Source organism: Peromyscus californicus, unplaced genomic scaffold, assembly GCF_007827085.1.
Source record: "Peromyscus californicus insignis strain IS unplaced genomic scaffold, ASM782708v3 Scaffold_11__1_contigs__length_118956290, whole genome shotgun sequence".
Lineage (NCBI taxonomy): Eukaryota > Metazoa > Chordata > Mammalia > Rodentia > Cricetidae > Peromyscus > Peromyscus californicus.
Genome location: NW_026294402.1, coordinates 89,109,802 through 89,136,838, shown reverse-complemented (window position 1 = coordinate 89,136,838; position 27,037 = coordinate 89,109,802). Strand labels below are relative to the sequence as shown.

The 27,037-nt window shown below is 41.0% G+C and overlaps 1 protein-coding gene across 1 annotated transcript in view; it reads right to left on the bottom strand.

The window, feature by feature from the left end:
• Positions 1-27,037, bottom strand: part of Slc9a9 (solute carrier family 9 member A9) — a 550,545-nt gene that overhangs the window by 265,530 nt on the left and 257,978 nt on the right. Inside the window, exon 9 of the mRNA XM_052716929.1 lies at positions 7,170-7,258. Coding sequence (XP_052572889.1) covers positions 7,170-7,258 — 89 coding nt within the window. The remainder of the gene's footprint in view (positions 1-7,169; positions 7,259-27,037) is intronic.

The following is a 27,037-nucleotide window of genomic DNA, read 5'->3' as shown; positions in this document are numbered from 1 at the left end:
TCTCCATGAATTATCATTTTTTAAGCAAGTTATCCTTCCCCAACTGTAGTTTAAGAGAAGGAACCAAGTGTGTACCTTGTGCTCAGTGTTTGACAGAATCTTGGGTTTGGCGCATGCTTGGCAACACCTTTAGTTCAACCATTCATTTTAAAGTAAGAGAACTAACTGAAGGTCACATATGTTAAGCATCCAGGGTCCTGCCATTAGCAGCAGAGCTGCGGCAAGACCCCACTTTGAGGACTCTCAGTCAAATGTTCTTTCACCATATCTCCTTGCTCCTCTCATATTCCATATTCTTTCTTTGAATTTTCTTGCAAAGTCATGCACAGCACATTCAATTTGGCTCCCATTGTCTGTTTTTATTGGAAATTTAAATTTGGATTTGCATTGCTGCTTTCCTATTCAATGCAATAAACACTAAAAATATAGTTGGGGGGGGTGAGGGAAATAAAATAAGCATCTGGAAAGAATGCTATAATGAAGGTGCTATTGTTTGCTCATAAATGCTTGACAAGGACTCTGACTTTCAAAAGCAAATGCATGGCATGTCCAACTCTGTTGCATTTCAGTTAAGAAGGTAAAATGAACCCAAACTGGTAGATTTTCAAGTATGATAGAAGAAATTTAAGAAAAATTACTGTCTGAACCAGCTGAAAGTATGATAAAGGTAGCCAAGTGAGATGGTTTGAATAAGAATGGCTCCCTATATGCTCATATATTTGACTGCTTGATCACCAGGGAGTGGAACTGATTGAAAGGTTTACAAGGATTAGTAGGTGTGGCCTTGTTGGAGGAAGTGTGTCACTGGTGGTGGGCTTTGAGGTTGCAAAAGTCCATGCTAGGCCCAGTCTCTCTCTCTCTCTCTCTCTCTCTCTCTCTCTCTCTCTCTCTCTCTCTCTCTCTCTCTCTCTCTTTCTCTCTCTCTCCTTACAGATCAGAATGTATCTCTCAGCTACTGTTCCAGCACCTGCCTGTTTGCCACTATACTTCCCACCCTGATGATAACAGAGCCTCTGTTGCTGCTGCAAGCAAGCCCCTAATTAAATGTTTTCTTACAAGAGTTGCCTTGGTCATGGTGTCTCTTCACAGCACTAGAACAGTGACTAAGACACCAAGCATTTGTCCCCTTATCCATGCCAATCATGAAAGCCTTACTGAATAAGTGAAGTTAACTGGAACCCTCTTGCCTATTAATAACAAGCATTTATTAAGAGGCCCAATCATTTGATCCACAGTATCAGAAAGTCTGAAGCTGAAGTCTGCCTCTGGGGAGACTTGGCAAACCTTCTGACTGGTCACCTAGTCTTCATATCACTCCACAGCACACACAAGGATGGCTAATTCTCCGCTTTGTCCAATACATCCAGCTACTCAATTCATTTTGCTGGTCCCTTTGCAGTGGAATCCCTTTGGAAGGTTTGTCTATACACTATGAGGCTCAAATTTCTTTCCTCCTCTTATGTCTTCTTGTTTTTAATTGAGTTTTACTATGTCACTCTGCCAGTCTGTGTTATCAGTGTCAACAACCTTCACATTTTCCATTTTCCTTGATATTTCATCACCATTGGCATAAATCACCACACTCCTTAATGAGCTGGGATCTCCCTTTGATTTTTAGGAGGGGGATACTGTCACTGATTTTCTTTCTCTTTCTTTTTTTTTACTGACCATGACAACATATTTGAGACAATTAACTTACAAAGTGAGAAAAATGGTTTTAGCTCATAGCTTTAAAGGTATAGTTCAGGATTGGTTGCCTCTGTTTAAGTCTGTGGTGTAGCAACACATCACAGAGGTGTGGAGTGGACTGAAACTATTCACCCCATGGTCAGGAAGCAAAGGGGAAAGAGGAGACCAGGGTTTTACAGTTCTCTTTAAGAGTGTATCCCCAGTCATCTGTGACTTCCCACTAGACCCTATCTCTCAATATCAGCTACATCCTGGTGACTTCCAACACTGCACATCTGGCCTAGACATTTTCCCTGGACAGTGAGGACTCTATGTCCAGCTGGTGACTCTGTAGTTCCATTTTACTGCCTAATGCATACCCCAGTTGAGCAAGTCAACACAGGCTCCTGATTGTTCTCCAGCCAGTTAGCCTCACACCGTTCCCTGGCTCATGATGACACCTCTGCTATTAAGTCACATCACATACATGCCTGTAGGAAGGTGCTCAAGGGTTTCTCGACATCGTTCAGATGCTCTGTGACCTGGCCCTTGCTGCTAGGCTGCCGTCTCTTACACTGTCCTTGGTTCACTCTATTCCAGCCATGTCTGTCCTTTTGCCCTTGTTATGAGCTGATCTCAATTTCTAAACAGTTATACTCTAAATATTAATATGGTTCCCATTTTTATCTCTGTGAAATATCTGACTTGCTTAGGCCTTCTCTGGGTACCCTACTGAAAACTGCAAACCTCCATCCTTTCTCCATTTCTTGTCCTGCTGCTGGCTTCATGACTATTGTCAATTCATGATCTAGTGTCATTTATTGTGATTACTATAAAGCTCTTCTTCTAAAGGACCCTTTTAATCTATTGTATTACTTGTACCTTGAGTGGTGCCTGGTTAAGGAGGCTCTTTAAAATGTTAGTTAATGAATAGAGGTAATTAGTGATAGTCAAAGGAGCTAAAAGGTATATACAAAGCAAATGGGTACGTTATATGTATTAATTAATGGTGATTTCTTTAGCTGCATATGTATCTGCTGGAAATGATTTTAAGTGGGAACTATGAGAAAGGAACTAGAAATTCCAGTAAAAAGGAATGTCTTGGCAATACATGGTTTTATAAGTTGGCCTCCAGCAAGGGAAAGGTAGTTAAAGGAAAACCTGGAAGCCTGGCCAGACAACCAGCTTATAGGACTGCCTTGCGGAGGAATGTGGACAGAGGAAGGGCAGAGGCAGGTTGGGCTCTTGTGAGTGGCCCAATGCAAGTCTTCCTAATGGTTGGGAGTTGGGGTCCTCTAGGCTGCTGTGTGTGAATGTTCACCTTGAATGTCCGTAGCAGCATTTAGTGTCTAGAACCAGAGGCAGGGCTTGTGGAACTTGCTTGACTCTAGAACACAGTTTCATGTGCAGAAGCAGTGAACCATGCCCAGTCAGGGGAAAGAATCCCTGCCATGTTTATGTGCTCTTCAATAAGGGGCATCAGCTGACTCTGTGACTCCTTGCCTTGGCTGCAGCATGGGGTCAACACGTTCCTTTGTGCCTAACACACGGAAAGGCTCAGTGTTTTTTCCACAGGCTCAAGAAAAAAAATGAATTCACCTAACAACCAGAGGACAATCATTTACAAAACATGTTTTAAAGTGAAAATGTAATTCTTGAAAAGGCATTTTAATTCTCAAAGCTATAGGGAACATATAATTTTCAAAAGCCTTTGTTTCCGGATATAGCTATTTGATTAGCTAGAATAGACAAAGTTGATGGATAAAATTCCTTCACAATTGTATCACCTCTAGGTTTTGTAACACAAAGTTGATTTATATAGATTTCCCTCAAGGTGTCCCTTGTTAGCTTCCTAACATTCCTAACAAGCTGTCCCATTATATGGTCCTGGAGAGCGAGGCAAAGAGGTCAGGCAGCTGCTCCTCCTGTTGGCAGTGTGGACACTGTGGGAAGAGATACTGTGTCCTTCAGCCATGTGATGTCACATAATATTTTCAAAGCGTCCCCATGTTTAGTGGGGATGTGGTGGCCACATCTGTAACTCATACTTTGGAGGTTCTGTACAACACATAGTGAGTCTCCAACTCACATGTGGAGTTGGAACTTCTCTCGCTGCTCTGTGCAGATATGGCTGAGTATGTCTGCTCTCATTTTTTTTGCAGAGCGGTGACCACAGACTCTGCATATGGGAGTGTGGGTTATGTATTGACCCCATACATACACATAGGTGAGCATGCATATATAAATATGCATGTATGCAAATGTTATTAGAGGAAAGTGAATTGGAAGTGGTGGATAGCGGTAGAAGAAAAGGAGAGCCGCGAGAAGGGAGTGAAAGAGAATCAGCATTTATTAAACTCCTACCTCACCTAGGCAGAAGGCAGTGGGGGAGCAAGGGCAGGGGTGTGCCGTTATCTGGATGTTAAAGAATAAGCTTGTAGAAACCTCTTTCTGTAAGGAGAGAGAGTTATGAGATGGACTGGGAGCCTGTCAGGGAGTGCTTGTCATGACATTCAGAGGGAGAACAGAAGGCTGTAGGGCACTGATTTTGGCTTTGTCTCCCCTAGGTACTGGACTGCTGTCTCACTGTGAGACGAGTTATCTTTGAAGTGTTGCTGAGCAGTCTAGTGCAAGTCCCTAAACAGGATTCAGCTTCCCAGAATACAAATGCTGAGAGGACCAAACGAGGCTAGGAAAAACCAGCCCAAGACATTTCCCTTAAAGCCCAGGAGAGTGCTACCAGTCTTCATAATTTAAAAGATCCTGCAATTGGAGGTTTCTGGGTATTAGTATCAGGATTTTGGCATATTCATTTCTGTTTTACTGGAGGATTGTCAAAATGTCAGCAATTGCATTTTGTGATGTCGCTAAAGCATCCACCTGAAGAGAAGTGATGGACTTGGGGAAGGGTGGCCTTGCAGAGTCCCTGTTCAAGAGGACACAATCAGGATAAACTGAGATTGAGACATGACAGAGAGGGAAGAATGCAAGCCAGAGCTACTGCAGAGAGCCCCATGTAAGGCTCCAGGAACTCCTGGCCAATCCAAATTTGGCTAGGATGCTGTCTTACTTTCCCTACACCCACTGCCCAGTATCACATGAGAAGTCTTCTGCTCCCCTGTCTTCACTGGCATTTTGGATAGATCTCATCACTGAGTCCAATTCTTCATCACATCCCATAGCCACAGTTCCTGCCAAATAGTACTGCAAAGCTTACTCATCGCACATTGGGCACTTACTTGGCTTCTTGTTTTGTACTGAGCCATACAGGATGATTAGGAGAGGCGATCCAAGCCGATGATTGGAAATGGACTTGCTTCAGTACTCACAGAATGATAGGCACACGGCACTGGCAAAGATGCCTTGGTGAAGCTTATCCTAGAACACATACCCTAGCAAATCCACAGACACCCAGACAAGTGTCTGATGGCTCAATCCATGCAAACAAACCACCAAGTCCGACAGGCAAAAAGATGGACACTTACAGACACGGGAACCAACTGCTTACCGCTCGATGTTATTTGGATAACTAATTTTTGTTGATGCAGTTAAACAGCAAAAGCTAACTTATCTATGTACTCTTTCCTCATCTCCACCAGAGTGAGGGTCCTAAAATAGAGCTCCAATTATCCTAACATCAGTTTGTTCTGAATACTTCAATAACAGCTTTTTGAACTGAGTTATATATCCTCCCCCCAGATTTATGTATTGCAGTTCTAATCCTTAGAGCCCCAGATATTGACCTTATTAGAAAGGGTCACTGTAGATGTAATCAGTTCAGAGGAGGTTATGCTGGAGCAGGGTAGGCCAAAACCCAATATGATTGATGTTCTTGGCAAATGAAGAAATTTGGAGATAGGCTGGGGTCTGGGAGAACCATGTAGACACCAAGGCACAGATCAGGATGATCTATATGTAAATCAAGGAATGGCAGCAAAGATTGCCAGAAAATCACTGAAAATGAAGAGAAGGCAGTACATATTTCCCCCCAGAAGGAGCTAATAATGCCAGCACTGTTGTCCCCATTTTCTGGACTCCTTAGCATTGAGACAATGATCCCTTCTAGTTACTCTAACCCAGGAGTTCCCAACCTGTGGGTTGTGACCCCAATGAGAATCACATATCGGATAGCCTGCATATCAGATATCTACATTATGATTCATAGGAGTAGCAAAATTACCATGATGAGGCAGCAACGGCATAATTTTATGGTTGGGGGTCACCATGACATGAGGGACGGTATTAAAGGGACACAGTATTAGGAAGGTTGAGAAGCATTGCATCCTATTGCTTAAGAGGAAGTTCAACTTTCTTCAGAAAGCACGTACCATCCATCTTTCTTAGCCTGAAGCTGCCTGTGTGGTCTCCTTCCTCACTGTGTCTCTTTGACTCAGCTTCTCTCTACTTGTAAGTCCACAGAAAGAAACTTTGTCTGTGCCAATCCCTTGGCCTTGAGTATCCTTTTCTTTTAAAAACTCATTTATTTATTTGTATTTTAGGTACAATGGTGTTTTGCCCACATGCATGTCTGTGTAAGAGTGTGGGATCCCTTGGAACAGGAGATACAGACAGTTGTGAGCTGCCATGTGGGTGCTGGGAATTGAACCCAGGTCCTCTGAGCAGCCAGTGCTCTTAACTGCTGAGCCATCTCTCCATCTTCTCAAATATCCTTCTTAATACTCTCTATCTTCTGCTACATCTGACTTGGTACCTCCCCTTTCTATTGTTTATCTTGCTCCAGATTGGGCATTGTCTCTGGCAACTTCCTCCTGACTTTCCCAACCACAACCATGGAAGAATGCCCTACTGGATGCTCCCCAAACACTCTCCAGGTATTACTGCCATAATATCTGGCACACTGGGGATTGGGTGCTTATTACATGCCTGTGATCATCAGTAGCCTCCACAGGGATTTCTCCCTTGAAGGAAAAGCAGTATTTAGTCTTTGCATATCTAGTACTCAGGCTGTGCTTGGCACAGAAAGGCTAAGTGGGTCTTAGTAGAAGGAGCCTATGTATGTTCCTCTGCAGATACCCAAACCGACATATCCTCAGAATAAGGGAGACACATTTTGCTCATGTGGCAATGGGCAGTTGAATTTTCTTGGAAACAAAAACACTCAACTGAAGACCAAGCATTTTTCCACATCCTTCTTCATTTTCTTCTCTGTATAGCCAACCACATCCACATGGTTTCTAATGCCTTTAGATGTAAGTGACTGTGAATTATTACCGACTGTAGGCCTTTCATCTTCCAGACTGACAGTTTATGCTCCACATCTCTCAGGAGGGAGAGACTATTATAACTATATTTTTGCTTACCAAGAGAATTGTTAATGGTTATCCTGGAGGGAAAAAAATCTATAAATATCCAACCTGTAATGAAGCCTTAAGCTTACTTTCTTCTTTACTAATGAAATTCTTTCCACGTGCACTGTCAGAAAGACTCCACAGCTACCACACCAGGAAAGAGACAAAGGCAGCCGCGAGTTCTTCTTTTACCTGTTTGGTCCTCAGTTTGGAATCGGATGACAGATTGTTGTAGGTATAATGTGCCTGTGTGACTCCACAGAAGAGAACAGCAACTATGCCTGAAATTCAGAAGAAGACTAGTCAAAACCAACTTTCTTTCCCAAGTCAAAGGGCTGGAAAATGGACTTGATGTCAAGGGAGGTAAAACTCTCAATGATGACCATGATAATGAAACCTGGGGTAAATCTTGCTACTTGCTTGAAGCAGGTCTTGGAGTTGAAACCCAAAGAAAAGCATTAAGCAGTACATTTTTACTAAAAACGGAAGTAGTTTCTTCCTGGAGAGAAACGATCCCCTAGTCACGAGTTAGAAAAGCTAATCTTAGAAACACATGAAGAAAAGTGAGGAGTCAACTTAGGGCTTCCCAGAACCAGTGCCAACAACTGTGCTACATTTTTATACTAAACACTGGCACATCTGCCTTCCACTGTGTACCCTGGGGAGCCTAGAAAGGTTCCTGTCGTACCATAATTTAATCCTGAAAGCCATGAGTCACAAACCTAAGACACGGGCAAGGGTTTTGTTGCTCTTTCCAGTGCTTTTACTTGCCAAGCAGGAGACAAGAGACCTCGTGTGCCCCTTTGCCTCTGTGGCAAAACTGGGTGCACTCTTTTTGCAGCTGGGCACCAATGGGCACCTCTGCCCAAGCCATGCTCTTCTTGAAGATAGTGGGGCTGTGGTCTATTCCGGCGTGCTTCCCACCAGCCCATTCCTGGCCAGCTGCAGGGAACATTTCTTAAGCCACATTACTCACAGCTTTAAATGCTACATGAAGTCACATATGCCAGATGCTCCTTGAGGACAGAGAATAGCAACAACAGGACAAACGTGTGACTTGTTCCTGGGCTCTGCCTCTCTGTTAGTGTCCCTGGCCTGGGTGGGTTTTGGTGAGAGCTGCACTCTACTTTGGATTAAAGATTAGATTAATTATGGGAAATTGGGCATAGATGGGGGCTTGGGGAAAAGCATAGGAGATAAGTATTCTTCAACTCAGAACAAGAGGATTGAACTGAATTTCAAGCAGCAGAGGCTCTCCATCTAAAAACACTCATAAATTAAATGCTGATGATTCTTAAGAGTATAGAGCTATGTGAACGGAATACTGGCATTTCAAATGAGGCTGAAATAAAGAATTTTAAACGGCTGAGCTGCTTCATATGTAGACTGCATGCATTTATTTACGTGTTGGTTATTTTTCAAGTTGGTATTAGATAAAATATTATTTAAACATGTTGATATAATACTAGTACATAGCCCTCTCCGTTGCCGTTTTCCTTTTAACAATGTGTTTTAAATTTTTAGATAAAGAATAAAAACAAGCAGGAAAGTTTGTTAAGAAATCTACAACTAATAAACGTTCCTGGAGATTTTGGAAAAATTTTCAGTTTCTTAGCATGTCTTGGGAAATTCTAAGAAAAAAATAAAGTATTTTTACTCTTCACAGAATTTCTATCAAAAACCAATCAGTACCAGGGATGCTTAAGAGAGGTGAGGATGCTGAGGTAATAGGAGGACTGCTGCTCATATATTGTTTTGATATCAAATGCTTCTCTGTGTTTACTTGAAAATATGATGATCTATCAACTTCTCTGAATCAGGGTTTGCTGAACCCGCCCCCCCCTTGTTACTAATGTAACAATATGTTGATATTCTGGAGAGGACGTGAATACATGAGAAGGTGTGGAGGGCAGTGAATTAGTTCATTTTGAGCATAAGAACAGCTAAGGGACGCTTTGCAGGGCAGGGGCTCGGTGAGCCTGTTCCCTCTCTTCCTGGTTACTGCATTGTTCTTTCCTTACACAGGCTCTTGGTGACTCAGCAGCCCCGCCTGCTGCCTTCCTCTGCTTAGCATAAGCATCTTCATTTCCCCTGCTGTTCCTGCCTCTGGGTTCACCCTTTACTTCTCTCACTGTACAACACCAGTTGCATTTATTGGTCTAGCCCCATCACTTTTCAACTCCTCTGGCCCTAACGTCCTTTCCCAAGTCATCGTCATTTTCAGCTTGGATGACAGCATGACTTCCTAGATGAAGTCCTCGGTTTTCCAGCTGGTCTCTTACATTCTGTTCACACAGAAACAGTGATCCTTTAAAAACACCCCAGGTCAGGTGAGTCTTCCACCCAGACTTTATAATGTACTCCTGGGGTCTAACCCTGTCCTTTCCTTCCTTACAACACTCTGACCTCATTTTAAATCCACTCCCTCCTGTCTCTCGGTCCCTACTACACATGTCCTGCCACAAGGCCCTTGAGCACCCAAGTCCTGGAATTGGAAAAGCTCTTCTCAAGAAACCCTGGCGGTTCCCTCCTTCCTTTGGGTATCTCTTCAGATGTCACATAAACAGACAAACCTCCCCCCCTCGATTTGTAAAATTGACCCTTTCATCATTCTCTACCCATCTCTCGCTCCCCGCTCCATGTTATCCACTGCTACCTCACAGCTCCTGCCCTTGTTGGCTTTCCTGCCTTCTTCACTGAAGCAGAGCTTAAGAGAGCCTCTGGATACTAGTTCTTAGAGAAGCACTGGGCACTTGTGAGTGTTGTTAATAAATAACTTTATATTTCTATCCCTGTGGAATAGGTGAGGGGCTAAAGTCATTTACAGAAGGTCACCGTGGGAGCGACAGCAGAAACGCAACACTCCCCCAACTTTCTTCCCTTTTTCTGCCTACCTTAGGCCGTCTATGACTGCTCTGAAGTGATCCCCATCTATCTGAAAACTGTCATTTCTGATAATCCAGGGAAGTAGATATCTGATGGTGGGGATTACATTCCTGTGCTGGCTCGCCTCATCCTTTGAGCAGGTTTTTCCTTGTCACTCCGTTGGGTTTCACTTCCTTGCCTCCTGTGGAACACTAACCTGTAATGTCCCTGCTAAACACTTTCGGAACCACGTGTGTGGCTACAGTGTATGTATGAGAAACCATGAAAATCATGTGATCAGAAGCTTGCTGCTGTAATTAAAGTAAGCAACAAGGTTGATTTGACCCTTAGTATTAGCATACATGATCATAATTCTATAGCCCGGTAATTAATTAAATCACACAAATTACTATGATTAGGATGACTTTTACAAGTCAAACACATTTGAAACTGCCTCATCTAAATACATCAACTAAGCCACCCCTTCTTATCTGTAGTTTCACATTGTGGAATCACAAGCCACACTCTCCTGTGGGTGCTGTAGGCTTCTGCCGGTGCAGCCCCAGAGGGAGAGCAGCACACTGGACAGAGGACTCCCTCCTGTCTGTTCACTGCTCAGCTTTCTGCTCAGGGGCATCTTAAGGTGGTTCTCCCCCTTAGTCCTGCAGTCAGGTCTAGCCTCCTTTCCTTCTCCACTGTTTGTCTTTTGTTGCCCTCTGGGCCACCTCCACACACCTCTCGGAGAAAGCAAGGGCAGCCAGGAAGTGTCTTCAGGGCCAGAGGCCTAGCAGCTCCATCTCCAAATTTCTGTGTTTGTTTCCCATAGCTCTGCCTAGTCCTGCTGTTCACATTTGCTGTCTGGAATGACCTCAGTTCTTTCTTTGACTTTCCTAGTGCCACAGCACCAGGTCACCCAAGTTCCTGCGTTCAGCTGTGTGTCAGTGGCCTGGTGGCTTCTCTATTTCAACTGTATTTTGAAAGGGACTCTTGGGGCCACCCTCTCATTCTAAACTTGGATGGTTCCCTGAACCCTTGCATGCTTGCCATTTGGAAATAAAATCAGCTTATATTTTCTCTTTTAGTACTGGGACTAAGGGGAACGCCAAGGCAGACGAGACTTTATGTGTTAGGGTCTCAACTCATTTTCTTTCCAATTCTGGAACAGGTGGTTATAAAAAGTAGTAGAGGTTTGAGAGAGAAGCAAGTAGCTTCGGACTAGGAATAGGTCAGACCTAGAAACAGGGACGAAGAGGTACAGTTCAGACTTGGGCATGTCTTTTCATTTCCAGTCCCATGGCCTTTGCAGGACATATGTGCAACCCCACAGTGGGGTATGAATGTTCTCATTGGATATGTTCAGGCTAATGATCATCTTCCATTGTAGAAAGGGCTCTTTTTCATCAAGTGGAAGGTAAACTTACTTGAGAACTATGCTTTACTCGTTCCTAAACATTTTTTATCAACCCTCCATAATTAGTATCTCAATATACATTATATATACTTACATATTATTTATTATATACTTACTTAAATTATGTATTATTACATATGATATATATATAGTGTGTGTGTGTATGTGTGTGTGTGTGTGTGTGTGTGTGTGTGTGTGTAATAGTTAAACAAAGAGAGGCTATGGATTTGAGAGGGAATGGGGTATGAGAAGGGTTGAGGGAGAAGAAGGACTGGGGTAGGGATATTGTAATTGTATCTTAATTAAAAATGAAATTGAATAATCTTGTTTAAAGAAGCTGATTGCTTGAGGATTAGAACTGTAAATAAACTGCTTTATGAAAAAAACAAAAGACGAGGAAAATGAGGAATCCTGCAATGTCTGTCCCTGGGACAGAGGCAGCTCAGCAGGAGGGACCCATGTCCTCTCCTCTCTCTCACTGCCATTTCTCACCCCTCACACTGCCTGTCCTCAGCACTTCTGGAATATGCTTAGTGACAGCCTGTCAGTGGCCTCTTTAAACACCAGAAGCTCTTTACCCTTCTGGAAGTGCTATTGCGACCCAAGAATCTGCATTAGACAAGAGAATGTTTGGAATTCAACCAAACAGAGCTAATGAATATCCAGATGAGCAAGCACAGGGGATCTTATTAAAATACAGTAATTTTGGAGGAAGGCCCCAAACTCTACATTTTTATATTGTCAGATGTCCTGGTTCTTAGACCAAACTTAAGAAATAATCTTTGACCAAAGTCAACTCGCCCTTGGCCTCATAACTTGGCCTTAATCTTGCACTGCCCTAAATGAGCCCTTCATTTTGTTCTTGGTTCTTTGGGGGCAACATACTTTTTGTCACCCTCTTCTATTTCTTATTTTTATCAATGTCTCTTGCTAATGATAAGGGCGTTTTAAAGTCATGATTTTTTTTGTATGTGTTTTTCCTGTTTCTCCTTCTCTGGCTTTCCTGAATCGACATGATTCTATGAAATAAATTTTTGTTTCAGAGAACAATTATCATCTAGAACTTCTAAGGGCTTTATTATTTTTTTCTTTTTAAATAAAGCAATGCTGGTGAGTTAAGAAATTACTTACACAGAGTAAATTAACAATTTATTTTACCATCAAACAGCTCAGTAAGATTTCTCCTCCAAAGAAAGCAAACAACTCCCATCATTTAATTACTATAAAATTATCATATCTTTTTATCAAAATGTCATAGGGTCAAAAATTAACAAAAAGACATGGGCAACTAAATGTGCCCATTAGAAATTTCAAAGTAGATGTTTCTTAATGAAGTTGGAGTTGAAGATAAAATCAAATTAGAAATTTTAACTTACTTAGAAATAAATATCACTAAGTGTATATTTCTGTTAAAACCAAGGGGATAAAATGAAATTATTGGCAGATAATTTTATAGCTGTATATAGAACTTACTAGTAAAAGAAAGATTGATAGTAAGTGGACTATTAACTTCAAGAAGTTAGACATGTGGCATAAAATAGATTCAAAATAAGTATAATAAAAAATCAGCTAGCATCTAATAATGTAGATGGTGGGTAAAATATAGAGCAGTAAAATAACAGCATGTTCCATGCCTCTCAGCAGCCCAGAGTAGCTCCAGTCTCTGTCCTACCCAGGCTGCCATTTTCTGGCTCTGGGCATGGTTATAAAACAGGTGTTGGCAGCTCCAGCATGGCTTGGGTTGGGAAACCTAACTAGGACAGAGTGGGAATGAAGAAATGATAGACACTGAAGGAATGATTGACACACATACAGAAAAGCTGGGATTGGATGGGCTGTCCTTGCACTGATGGTGGGATACCCACTACACTGTCAACCTGGAAACTCAGTCTGTTTATTATGACCAGCACAAGAAGGAAGAGTTAGCTAGTCACAGTTGGGGGTCTTTATAGGGAAGCAGTCTTAAGCTGTAAACATCTGGGAGGAGGAATCTGGTTGATTCTTTCTGTACATTCTTTCAACATTCTCACATGGACCAGGTTAACACTTTGCCATTTCCATGAATCTGAGGCATTGGGGATTCTTGACATGACTATACTCATGTCAAAAACACCCATTGACTCAGAATTTTGTCTGCCCCCCAAGGGTGGTATTGGCCAATGTCTTCACAGTTTGAAGATTCAGTTTTCTCATTTGCATAGCTCTAAAATGTTTCACAGGCTTGTTCTGAGTATAAAGCAGTGTGCTATAGACTAAAATGCTTTCCCAATTAAGCATATTTCTAAAAGTCAGTAAATATAAAGTTTTCCTATAAGTATTAGAAGCAGAAGAAATGAAGAAGACATGAAAGGGGGAAATAAGCCAGAGAAACTCATTCAATGGACAAACACAACCTTTCCCATTGAACTGTGTGATGAGACATATATGCTTTGTATATTCTATATCCTTAGAGGTCATTTGTTGCTTTATTTCCCCCCTTATTACTGCAATGACAAAAACAGATAAAAATTTCTTAGTCCTAATAATTCAGCCAAGACAGTTCATGGTTGCTCTCTTTATAATAGCTAGACATGGAAACAGCCTAGATGCCCAACAACTGATGAATGGATAATGAAAACATGGTATATTTATATAATGGAATATTATTCAGCTGTTCAGAAAAATGAAATTTGTGGGTAAGTGGATGGAACTAAAAAAATTCATTCTGAGTGAGACAACATGAACTCACAAAGAAAAAATGTCACCCATTCCTCTCACTTTGTGGATATTAGCTTTGAATTGTCAGATATGTGTGCTCCACTGGGAATACCCATAGAGGTCAGGCAATTAGTAAGGGGCTTTAAAAAGATGGGAGGGTAAACTCAGTGATATAAAGGGTTAAAGGGAAATAATGGAGCAGGAAGGGTTGAAGTTGGGGGTGGGAGGACAGGGTAGAGGAGGGCATACAGGGAAGTGTCAGCAAAGGGTTAACCTCTTTTGGGGTTGTTGGTCTGTGAGTCCCATAGTCCTCTAAACATTTCAGGATATTGCCAATGTTATTGATTACCCTCCAGAACTTGACAGTCAGACCCTAATTCTGAAGACATCACATACTTGAGTCATAGAGCATAGAGATATCAAGTTGATAATGACCTGGAAGCTTTATCTCTATTGGCTAGCTTTCACAGTGCTAGAAGGTGCTATACATCCTACTGGAGGAAAAAAGTAATCATCAGTCCTATGCAGCTATGAACTCCGAGAGCTACAGTAATGTCTAATCTGACAAGACATGCCCACTGGTACAAACGTGTCATGAACACGATGGGAGCAGCCAACCACTTTCCATTTTGATTTAAGGCCTGTTTCTACAAGACGCAACTCATACCTGGAACTACTACTGGGGCCAAGAGTCAAGAACTAGATAGGTCATAAGCCCCAGGGGAGAACCTGGTACTATTTTACTAAATGTACATATTATTAAACTGACGCCTCATGATTTATCTTTCTTTGTAAACCTATATCGATGCATATATAAACCCTTATCAGCTTCTATTTGCACTAGGTGGTGTTTAACACAAAGACCCACAACTGGTCAAGGTGAAAAGACTAAGAAGCTGCATATTTCTCATCCCTAAATGGGATGTACATATCACAACCCTTCCGCCCAAGACTTGGGGATCATTGCAGAAGAGGTGGCTGAAAGAATGTAAGAGCAGAGGCATGGATAATTACAAGGGTGCAGTCTTTTTCTGGACATAGCAAGGCAGTTGCAGGTATGGATTCATAGTGGTTGTGATAGGATACATAAATCCTAGGCCAGCTCAAGCCATACAAAATCCTATCATGGAGAAGAGAGACGGTCACTAAGTCCACAACTAGATGAGGAGCTATTAGCAACTGAACACTGCCAGGAGAGGGAGAGTCAATTTGCTTTAAGAATATATTCCTGGTGGATCCACTATGCTTTAGTAGGAGGCTACATATTTAGGAATATGAGGGCAGCACAAATTGGACTATATGGTTTATAATAAAAAAAGACAAAAAGTTGGCTGTTTAGGGACTTGATGATCTGGAAAAAGTTGGGGGAGGGGGTGAATATGATCAAAACACATTGAATGGAATTCTCAAATTACTAATAAAATTGAAAGAGAAATATTCTTTATTTTGTACCATATAAATTATATTGATTCTACTTCTACCACTTCTGGAAAAACAAGCAGCCATTAAATGCAACTCTGGAAGAAATCGGGAAGTGGTTTAGAGAAAGTAAGAGTATCTGACTCATGTTAGTGCACAAAATCGCCTTTCAGCATCTGCCCACTGAGGTTTCAGGGGTGGGCAAGGTCATAAAAGGCTTGGCCACAGGGATTCATTTATGCAATTTTGAACAAAAATTAAACCAACACTTTCAGACACTAGTTCAAAGAACTGTTTTGAGAAACCACAAAGCACACAGTTCAGTTTAAATTCACTGGCAAGGAAATTCAGGAAACAGCTATTTGGTAAAAATAATGATACTGTTGGTATGTAAATTATTTCCAGAGAGGTCAGTTTTCATGGAACAATTACTGCTTTTTGAGTAACTGAATACAATTTACACCATTCTCTGTTATTTATACTTCTGGACCCCCTTAGAGACCTCCATATTAATTTGCTTGCTTACATGATCAAGGTTCATGATTCTGTGATTGTAAATTATGTAAAAAGAATAATACTACATTGGGAACGAGGAGGCCTAGGACCCATAGGCAATTGTTCAGACACTGCACAAATTAGATGATTGGTTCAATTTAAATTCATTGCACTCCACTAAATTCCATTGTTTTCTCAGTAAATTAAGGAAGGTAGTCTGCAGTAGTGGTTTCGAATTGGGGTAAGACAACTGAAAGAAAATATGAGAATGTCATAATTTTAACAAGCACTGTTATGTACTATAAAATAATATAAGTACTCTTATGAACAACAAATGAAAACAAATATAAAAGTATGGGGTACATGATATACCTACTTATATTTTAGCCTGTAAGAGTCAAGAAATTCTGGCAAGTGCTGCTGAAGGTAGGTAACTTATAAACATCCTTCAACTTGAAGTGTCTGGGGTATGGACACAACAGTTCTTACATTGTGTCAAGGTCTACTTAAGATGGGTCCTACACATGGATATTGACTTCCTGTCCACTTACTTATCCTTAAAAGTCTATTACTTTTCTCTCTGTATTATCTCCAACCCATAATAGTTTCTAGAAGATACTAGGTGCTCAAATGCTTGTTTGTCAAATTGATTCTTCCCTATTTAAGGAAATGCTTATTTACTTTGAAAAGAGAACTTGGGGTGAGGCTTTACATCCTTATATACAAACAAATGTTTATGAGGATTGGTTAGTAGTAGAGTCCATTTTTTCCTTATATTTAACTGTTTTATTCAAGTCCATTCTCACCTATAGTTTCAGCCAGTGATAACATTATCCTTTTCTCATTAAAAGTCGACAAGGCCTTCAGACAGGGAAGCATAAAAATAAATACCTGTCACACGGAGCATGATTTTCATTGACATTAAATGCAGACTTGAGGGGTTTCTAAAATTGGAGAATATTGCATTTTTAGACAGGAAATATTGATTATATTACCAGAACACAGAAAGAGAATAAGAAAGAAAACAACGTGTCTTGTTCTTACACAGTACTCTGAGGGTTTCAAGGTTGATGGGTTATTTTTCTATGCTACACATTTCTGTATTCTTGATCTAATACAAGAGTTGTTCTGACAGGTTTGCTACTACCACTGAGAGGGAACTTGGAACTAAGAAGTCAAAGATTTAACAGAATGGAAAACTCCTTCAGGGAATATGAAGGAATCTAAGTTTCCAAAGAGTATGTTTACTGTCTTGTCCCCCTTGTTTGGCACCTGGGTAGATTGGTCAGGAGTCTGCAGAAAGTGGGAGAGAAAATGGCATGAACCTATGTTCTCACCCCTGACTACTCTGGTGTAAACAGCATATACAATTCAGCATTGTTTCGTGTTTAGGATGCAAAGTTTTAAATTTCCACTAAGCAACACCCCATTCCCAACCCCTGACTAACAATGTAAGAAAATTCATACTAATGTAGTAGTGAATACAGGTTAACCTGAGGACTGAGGAAGAAGAGAATTTTTTGTTTGTTTGTTTAGATCCCTGACATTTTGCCTAAAGTTTTGGTAATTCATCAGCCTTAAGCCCGCCTGCCTGTCCATTTCCTTAGAATCAAAGAACACAACTATAGTGGGATAGCTGGAATTTCTAATTAGTAATTGCACCTATTAGTGGGAGATGTTCCTTCTCGTGTGGCTGTTCCACATGGGTAGGATCCTGAAGGCCCCTAAGTGAACTAATTGTTGTCAGTGAGAGGTAGTGACAATTGCCAATCTTACAGAATCTAGAATCACCTAGAAAAAGAGACTCTGGGCATGGCTGTGGAGGGGTATCTTGATTACATTAATTGGTATTCAAAGACCCTCTTGATTGGACAGGACCACTGCCTGGAAGGAGCTCTTGGGTTGTATAAGATGTAGAAAGCAAGCTGAGCACTAGCATGCATTCACTGTTCTATCTTGTGACTTCAGGTGTCACATGACCAGTTGTTTCATGCTCCTGCTGCCGTGGACTGTACCTTGAACAGTGAGATAAGCCAAATCTTTCCATCCTTAAATTGCATTTGTCAGAGTACAGCACTAGGAAAAGAAACCAAGAGATCGTCCTTCCCCACACTGTTTCAGTAAACAGAGCCATTAATGTATGCATCCAGAAATTTCCTGGACTACCTTTTCTTCCATTACCTTTACATTGTTTATTTGGGTCACAGTATGGCAATTTTTACACTCCTGTGAAGAATATAGTTCTTGAGAACTCATTTTACTTTTTTCACTCTGCCTCCTGATGCTATGAAGTATTGGCTGAGAACACTCACAGTGAAGAAAGCAGGGGTGAGATTGTCCATGACTTCAGTTACTTGTACAGATAGTTTGGATATTGACATGAGGGATAATTTGGCTCAAGAAAGTACAGGTGTGTGCTGATAAGCTACAATGGGGGAGATGTGTTGTGGGATATCTGTACACTGTGTGAAAATGTATTGCTGTGAATTGGTTTAATAAAGAGCTGAACAGCCAGTAATTAGGTAGGAGATATAGGTGGGACTTCTGGGCAGAGAGATGAAGTAGGAGGAATTGAGGGGCAGGAGTAGCCAGGAGACACAGAGAGGAAATAGGAGGTGCAAGATGGAAGAGAGGTAATGCCACATGATAGGACACAGATTAATATAAATGGGTTCATTTAAGTTATAAGAGCTAGTTAGGAACAAGCCTAAGCTAAGGCCAAGCTTTCATAATTATTAAGTCTTTGTGTCGTTGTTTGTGAGCTGGTGGCTCAAAGAAAAATCTGACAACATATGACACTCAACATGGGGCTCAAAAATGCACATAGCATCTGAGAAAGTGGTCTCTCAAGTAGGCTTGGTTGTATAGAGGTGCGGCTCTTTTTTTTTTTTTTTTTGGTTTTTCGAGACAGGGTTTCTCTGTGTAGCTTTGCGCCTTTCCTGGAACTCACTTGGTAGTCCAGGCTGGCCTCGAACTCACAGAGATCCGCCTGGCTCTGCCTCCCGAGTGCTGGGATTAAAGGCGTGCGCCACCACCGCCCGGCTTAGAGGTGCGGCTCTTTTAAGAGGCCCTGCTGTGCAGCAGAACCCTTGAGCAGCCGGCATGCTAGGTAAAAATGCTTGCCGCATCATGGACCCAACAACTTCCCAGAGCTGGAGCAGTAAATATGATGGCATGAGGCTAGGCTCTCAGGGAACTGGGGGCAGAGGAGGGGCAGAACCAGCTACTAGAGCCACAAGGCAGCTGGCGTGGCCAGTTAAGGTTTGTTTCAAAGTCAGAGAATGTTGCAGGTGTGTAGTAAAGCATTCCATACCGAAAAAAACCTTTAAACAGATACGATAAAAAAGGGTACAGGCAGTCATAAAAATAGTTTAAAAGTAATAAAGTATTTAAAGAGAGAGCAAAGTTTTATATATATATATATATATGTATGTATGTATGTGTGTGTGCTTTTTTTAAAGCTGGGTAAATATGGGAAACACAGGGTGTCTGGATCCTGTATAGTGCTTTGTTGACCTTGAATTTTTTAAATGATAATGTACAAAAAATAGCTGGTGAGAGAAATTGGATTATGAAAACTTAAAAATGAAAGTCAGAAAATATGTTGCATTGAGCGAGAGGTTATGCCTTTGTTTCCACAGGAAACAAAAAGTTATGGTTCTCTTCAAAATTAATAAAGATCAGATTTTATTGGGTGAGACATCCTGAAAGTCTTGACTATAGACATGAAAAAAGAAACCAAAAAAAGACTACAGGGACAGGTGACATATATGCTGATCCCTCTACTACGGGAACAGCTCTGAGATTGGATGAGACAAGATAAATCTTGTTGGCCATAGAATCCTCATGATTTATTACATGACATCCTTTCATATGACATGGATAGATATTTGGTTATATAGTCCAAATAAACTTATAAAGTTAACAGATACCTTTTACCTGCTTAAACATAAAACAAAAAAATCATGTTGGAGGACATTTGTACACTGTGTGAAAATGTATTGCTGTGATTGGTTTAATAAAGAGCTAAGTGGTCAATAACTGGGCAAGAGGTATAGTCTGGACTTCTGGGCAGAGAGAGGAAGTAGGAGGAATCTAGCTGTGGGAGACACCAGGAGACATGGAGAGGAAACAGGAGGTGCAAGATGGAAGAGAGGTAACACCATGTGACAGAACATAGTATAATTGGGTTAATTTGAGTTATAAGAGCTTATTGGGAACAAGCCTAAGCTAAGGCCAAACTTTCATAATCAATAAGTCTCTGTGTTGTTATTTGTGAGCTGGCAGCCACAAGAAAAATCTGACTATAGAGATTTGTGTTATACTTACTTGTGGGAATTCATTCCTCCAATGGCTTTGAGGATACAAACCCTAGGGTGTGGCTTTCTGTCTGCTTACATGACTCCTGAAGAGTGGAGAGAGTTGAGTGGTGTGCTCTCTTGAGTGGTGAAGACTGTGTCAAGTGTCATGAAGCAGTGTGTGATTGGTCCCCAGCTTTCCAAGGACTCTGCAACTGGATTTACCATATCCTGTATTTGAGAGTATATTTTCCCATTTCATATCTTAATAAATCCCTGATACCCCTCAAACCCAGATACTCATGGGTTTCACTTACACTTGCTTACTAAACCTGCATCATGAACCTTGTCCATGGTTCAGTGTGTCAATAACGAATGTCCTTGGGAATGATGGGTGTTTGTTCCTGTAGCCTGAAGGCCTAACATTTTGAGGTTCCTGGTAAATACGTTTCCTTATCTATTGGTAAGTCTTGGCTATGTGAGCTTTACGGAGTCCTGTCAGTGTGAAACTGAGAGCAGTGTTAAGCAAAGAGGTGCTGGGCAGATTTGTTTTGAGAAACAGTTCTAATTAAGACCCTATGCAATTTGCTCTAGATACTGAGCACCATAAACACCATATCCCAGCCCAGTCAGAGGCAAGTCAAACAGAACACATTCCCTTCTAACCTGAAAGCTTTCTTTGGGAGTTTCAACCCATTTTTGCCAGTTGGTGAGATGGTAGAGATGAAAAGACAAGAGCCGAGTCACAGAGATCAAGAGAAGTCTCAACGTGTCTGGTGAAGTTACTGCAGCGAGAGCTATTTTCTTCAGCTATTGTGAGAGAGAGACTTTCCCTGGTTCCCTTTTTCACTCCAGAAAAGCCTTTCACGAACTGACCTGACATGTGTCAGCTCTTCCTTATCAGGCAGTGTAATTAGGGCCTGAGACTGCAGACCAACAGAAGCATGTGGGGGACTGGACAGACATGACTTCACTGTTGGGTTCCATACATGTGCCTAGTACATCTTTGTTTCACATCTCGGTCAGTTCTCTCAGAGAATGAACCAGATCAGGACTTGTTTCAGCCTCTCTCTGGTTCTTTCTTTCTTTCTTTGTTTTTCATGGAGCCTTTTATTCTCTAGGCTCAGACTTCAAAGCTCATCAGCTTTGCTCAGTCATCAAGATTAGTTTCCTTCATATTTTACAAGTTTATTGTCTTAGATGGAAACCACTCCAAGCTGAATAAATAGTGGGCTATACTGTCTAAATTTTGTGTGAGAGAGGGAGGCATGTCAATACTCTTGCCTTTCCTCCAGTGGCTATAAAATAGGCCCCAGAAATCTAAAAATGGAAGATGCATTTATTACAGTAGTGCCTGGGAGCAGGGAATCATTAGACACCATGTCAATGTTGCCCTTAGAAATCACACACTTCAGTATTTAATGAGAGCCCTGAAAGTTTGCTTCTGGCAAAAACTGGACCCCCAAAGTCTCTGCTGGGAAAGAGATTACAAAAATGAATTTTCAAATAACCTTTCCAGCTGTGCTTTTTTGTTATCTTCATAAACTGAGTATCAGCTCCTATGACAGGATTCAATTTTATTAAGGATTATGCTATACATAATGCTGCTGAATTATTTTCAATATTCAATTTAAAATAATGGCTTTAGTAACCTAATGACTTTTAGAAAGTAGGTCTCTGGATGGGGAGATTTCTACCTGATCAGAAGTCAGGGATGCAGGTATACTAGGCGTCTCTTGGAGAGAACACCTCAGGGTCTTGCATTTCCTCAAACGCCACCTTCTGTATTTGTACAAAGTCCCTCCACTGGAAACTAATGAAATCTGTTTGCTTTAGCAGTGAAGAGATAAGAACCAATTAATAGAATGGCTTGTTCCAGCCCCTATGAGTCAGCTGAGGAGTCAGAAGCCAGCGGCTGCTCCCTCCACAGCTGGCTGTGAAAGCCGGGCAGACACAGTCTCATAAATTCTTTCTTGCTGGCACTCCTTGCTATGGAGAATCCCTGATGTCCATTTCAATGTGCACAGTTTCTTCCCCGAGGAAGACTTTTCATTTGCACTTTATATCTGTCCGATCTTCCTAAGCAAGCTTCTCCAACTGCACTTGTAGTATTTCCAGTAGCAGGAAAAAGCAGACTTCTGGGGAATAGAAATGCCACCCTTCATTTGCATGTCTAAAAGCCACTTGTTTTTCTATAAAACCAAGTTCTTCTGTGTGACTATTGAAAATCTGCAGGTGCAGTTTCCAAGAGACTGAGATGAGGTGGTGGCAAACATGGCCCTTGAAGTAAAAGATGATGAAAATAAATCAAATGATCATCATCAAATTAGTAACAACTGGAGTGAAAGTTGGAGACATGGTAGTGAGAAAGCCCCCTTCCCCGATGAAGTGCTTGTAATGAATCTAATAAGAAGCTGAAATGGCAAGGATAATGAGCACCATGCAAACCATCTTGAAAGCTTGATTTTTGTCTCTTGGTTTGTCTCTAAGTACACACCTGGCATGAGACGGCCCCGAGTACTCTCGCCTCAAGGCTGGGCTGCCTTTAAACTTCATTTCCTTCCTGGTCTGCCATCTACTTGTGGTTTCCTTTGTGAAATCGCCTGTGAAGATCGTTACTTCCTTGATTCCATTTAGGCTTCTTTGTAAGCAATCAAAACAGACCCTGGCTACTGCCACCAGGGGGAATTTATTGGAAGGAAGTATGGCAGCCCTCAGAAAGAAAAAAAAGGCACCAAGTGCCAGGGCTCTGCTGGCAGGGATGAGTAGAAGGTCTCAACAAGGTTCTGCTATTGCAAAGAACAGGTGCCAACAGTTATGCATCTTCCTAGTCCTGTCCTAAAGATTCCTAGTCCTAGGGAATGTATCTGGTGGACCTAACTCCAGAAGCTGTCAATCATTTTAGCAAGGGAGGGTGAAACACCTTGCTTAAAATACTATTATCCAGTGGAATAGGAGAGTGATTCCTTAATTAACACTGGGATATTACTATCAGTGGAAGTAAGAATGGGTGGTAGACAGATGCACCAGTATATGTCTACTATATTCCTCTAGACTAGGCTATTTTCCTGTCTACATGTCTAATTTTTAGCTGAGGAGGTATGGAAGTCAGGTTATAGATGAATGAAATTCATGATGATCATTTACTTGGTCTGTGGATCTGCTTTGGGACAGCCTGACCAGTGGCCAGAAAGGAACTATAGCAATACCGTCAGGTACAGGAGCACTTACTACTCTATCATGGAGTCTGTGATGCAGACTTGGGGAATTTGATTCTCTGACGAACTGTGCTCACTTATTCCAAGACTCAAAAGACAAGAACTGAGGCTTGGGAAGTACAGTATACAATATGCTTACTGTGCAAGCATGAGGAGGTGATTTCAGTACTCCAGAACCCATAAAACAAAACAAAATAAAAATCAAAACAAACAGAAAACTGAGGGCAGCAGCAGGTGCCTGTTATCCTAGTATTAGGATGGAGGCAGAGACAGGAGGGTCCTTGGGGCTTGTTGGCCAGCTAGTGTAGCCAAATAGGTAAGCTCCAGGGTCAGTGAGAGATCCTATCTTAAAACATTAGAGGACTGATGATTGAAGAGCCGATGTAGATCTCTGGCCCACACATGTACATGTACACACACACACACACACACACACACACACACACACACACACACACACCAGACTGAGTGCCTTGGGATGCTTCAGTCTTGCTGTGGACCTGATAGTCTATTGTAACATCTGTCCTTCAAGCCTACACATTAGGTTAGTACTTCATAATTTCAGAACTGCGAAGTGTAAATGAAGTAAGACAGTGAGCTCTAGATACACATGGACAAGCAAGTCACTGTAGAACCCTACACTATAAAATAGCTAAAAAGATACTTAAAAAGTAATTTGTAAGTCTAATATGAAGATAACCATAAAAATTTACTGAGGGCCATAAAATGACTTAAATAAATAGAGACATAATTCTCAAATTATTTTCTGTTTGAAACACAACATTATTTTCAATTCATTTAGAATTATAAATATATGAGCACTATAAATAGCACAGAGGCCTTTAAAAATAAGATGAAATGTAGGATATTGATCAGCAATATCTATATACCTGTATACATATATATAGATGTATAGATACATTAAATTTTTTTTAGATTTATTTATTTTTATGTGTATGGGTATTTTGCCTTCATGTGTGTTTGTCTGCTTCACATGCTTGCAGTTCCTATGGAAACTAGGAGAGAGTATTGGATCCCCTTGAGTTGGAGTTACAGATGGTTGTTAGCCACTATGTAGGTGCTGGGGATCAAACCTAGGTCCTCTGGAAGAGTAGGCAGTGCTCCTAACTGCTAAGCCATCCCTCCAGCCCTGATCTATTGGCTATTAAGATAAACCATGAAGCTGAAACAATTTAAAGAGTGAAGATCCAATGCTAAGTGAACAACAGAACGTCCAGAACATACACATGATACACGTTTGCACAGATAGACTTAAATCTATGGGTGGCTTACTATCTGGGAAGGAAATCAAATCCCTATTCTATCCCACAAGTAAAAGCAAAGAACTACTACAATAAAGCATATATTATCATTAAGAAATATTGGGCATTGTAGAATGGGGATAAACTTACATAAAACTTGAAAATGTCTACACTAACCACATTACCTGATACAAGCAAACACAATGTAACATACTTAAAAGGAAACAGGGGTGCAGAGAGAAGATTCCATGGCTAAAGGACTTGTTGAGCAAGAGGGAGGAAGAGAGTTCAGATCCCAGTACTCCTGTAAATGAAACTGGGTGTGATGACTCACTTGTAACCCCATCACTTGGGATGTAGAGCAGGGGATCCCTGAGGACACTGGCTAGCTACCTAGATACATCAGTGAGTTAGATACATCAGTGAGTTATAGCTACAGCAAGGACCCTGCCTCAATATAGAGGGTAGAGAATGACCAAAGAAAGAACCTATGCCAATTCATGAACACCACATACATATATGGGAACACACACACACACACACACACACACACACACACACACACACACACACACGTGCACACACACTAAAATGAAAGGGCAAGTACAAATTAGAGAATGTTCATAGAACATATGACAAATGACAGCTTAATTTTCTTGATAAAGAACAATGAAAACAAAATGTGGCAAGATGAGGATTTGAGTGAGAAGAAAAGACAGAGAGCCTAAGAGGTGGTTCAGCAAAGGAGAGATGCTGATAAACAGCCTGCCATCAGAATGCTTTTGTTCAGTAAGAGGGGAGTACAGAGGGAAATGGAACTCAATGACCAGTTCAGTGTGTTTAACAGGTTGATGGGAGTGGACTCCCATCTTGGCAGAAGCACAGGGGTTATGTATGACTTTTACAGAAGATAATTAAAACAGCTCTCCATAAACTTAAAGTACTAGCTCAGAAATTTTGTTTTTAGGCAGTTCTATGAATAAAATTCATATACCTAGTGTGGTAGTTTGAATGTAATTGGCCCCATAAGTTCATAAGGAGTGGCACTATTAGGAGGTGTGGCTTGTTGAAGGAAGTGTGCTACTTGGGGGCAGGCTTTGAGATCCCTTTTGCTCAAGCTCCCCTCACTATGACCCCCCAGACCATTTCCTGTTGCCTGCAAGATATATAGGACTTTCAGCTCCTTCTCCAGCACCACATCTGCCTGCATGCCACCACGTCCCACCATGATGATAATGGACTGAACCTCTAAAACTGTAAGCCACCCCATTAAATGTTTTCCTTTATAAGAGTTGCCAAAAAAACAAAAAAACAAAAAACAAAAAACAAAACAAACAAACAAACAAACAAAAAACGCCGGGCGGTGGTGGCGCACGCCTTTAATTCCAGCACTCGGGAGGCGGAGCCAGGCGGATCTCTGTGAGTTGGAGACCAGCCTGGGCTACCAAGTGAGTTCCAGGACAGGCGCAAAGCTACACAGAGAAACCCTGTCTCGAAAAACCAAAAAAAAAAAAAAAAGAGTTGCCATGGTCATGGTGTCTCTTTACAGAAATAGAAACCCTACTAAAATATCTAGCTATAAGAATTATTACCTAAAAAATATTAATACTAAAAGCTGTAAATAATCAAAAGGCTTAGTAGAAGTTAACTTTATGTGCCATAGTATTGAATGTCAGAAAAAGCATTTGTTGAGTAAGGAAAGCAAGTTTCTTATTACTTCTCTAAATTAAATTTAGAAGAAATATCTAAATGCCTGAATATATTTAGGAATATTCAATTTGTTATATGTGAATGTAAATGGATATGCATACATTTTATTAAATGGACACTATAATATTAATAATAGTTATAAATAGGAACTAATGATACAAGCTATTTCTAATTTGTTTCTTTCTGTGAATGTATATTTTTCTAAAATTTCATATAGTAAATATGTCTTACCATAGAAGTAAGTAAAAAAAAAAAGAAGGTATATATTTAAAAACAGATATGCTATAGTCAAACTGGCAGAAATTCTGTTTTCAAGACCAAGTCATAAATGAAAAACTAACTCATAGAACCTACAAAAGAGGTGAACCAGACATGGAAGGCCCACAGGCCTGCTTTCAGGGTGATGTCCTCAAGGACCCATGTTGTAGAATATCCCTTAACATTGTGTGAAGATATGCCACTGTGATTGGTTTAATAAAAAGCTAACTGACCAATAACTAGGCAGGATTTTCAGGGCAGAAAGAATGCCGGGAAGAAGAAAGGCCGTCACCAGCCAGGTAGAGAAGAAGCAGCATGGGCAGTACAGAGTAAAGGTAAAAGCCATGAGACAAAAAGTAGATTGATAAAAATGGGTTAATTTAAGTTGTAAGAGCTAGTTAGTAAAAGCCTAAGCTATTGGCCAAGA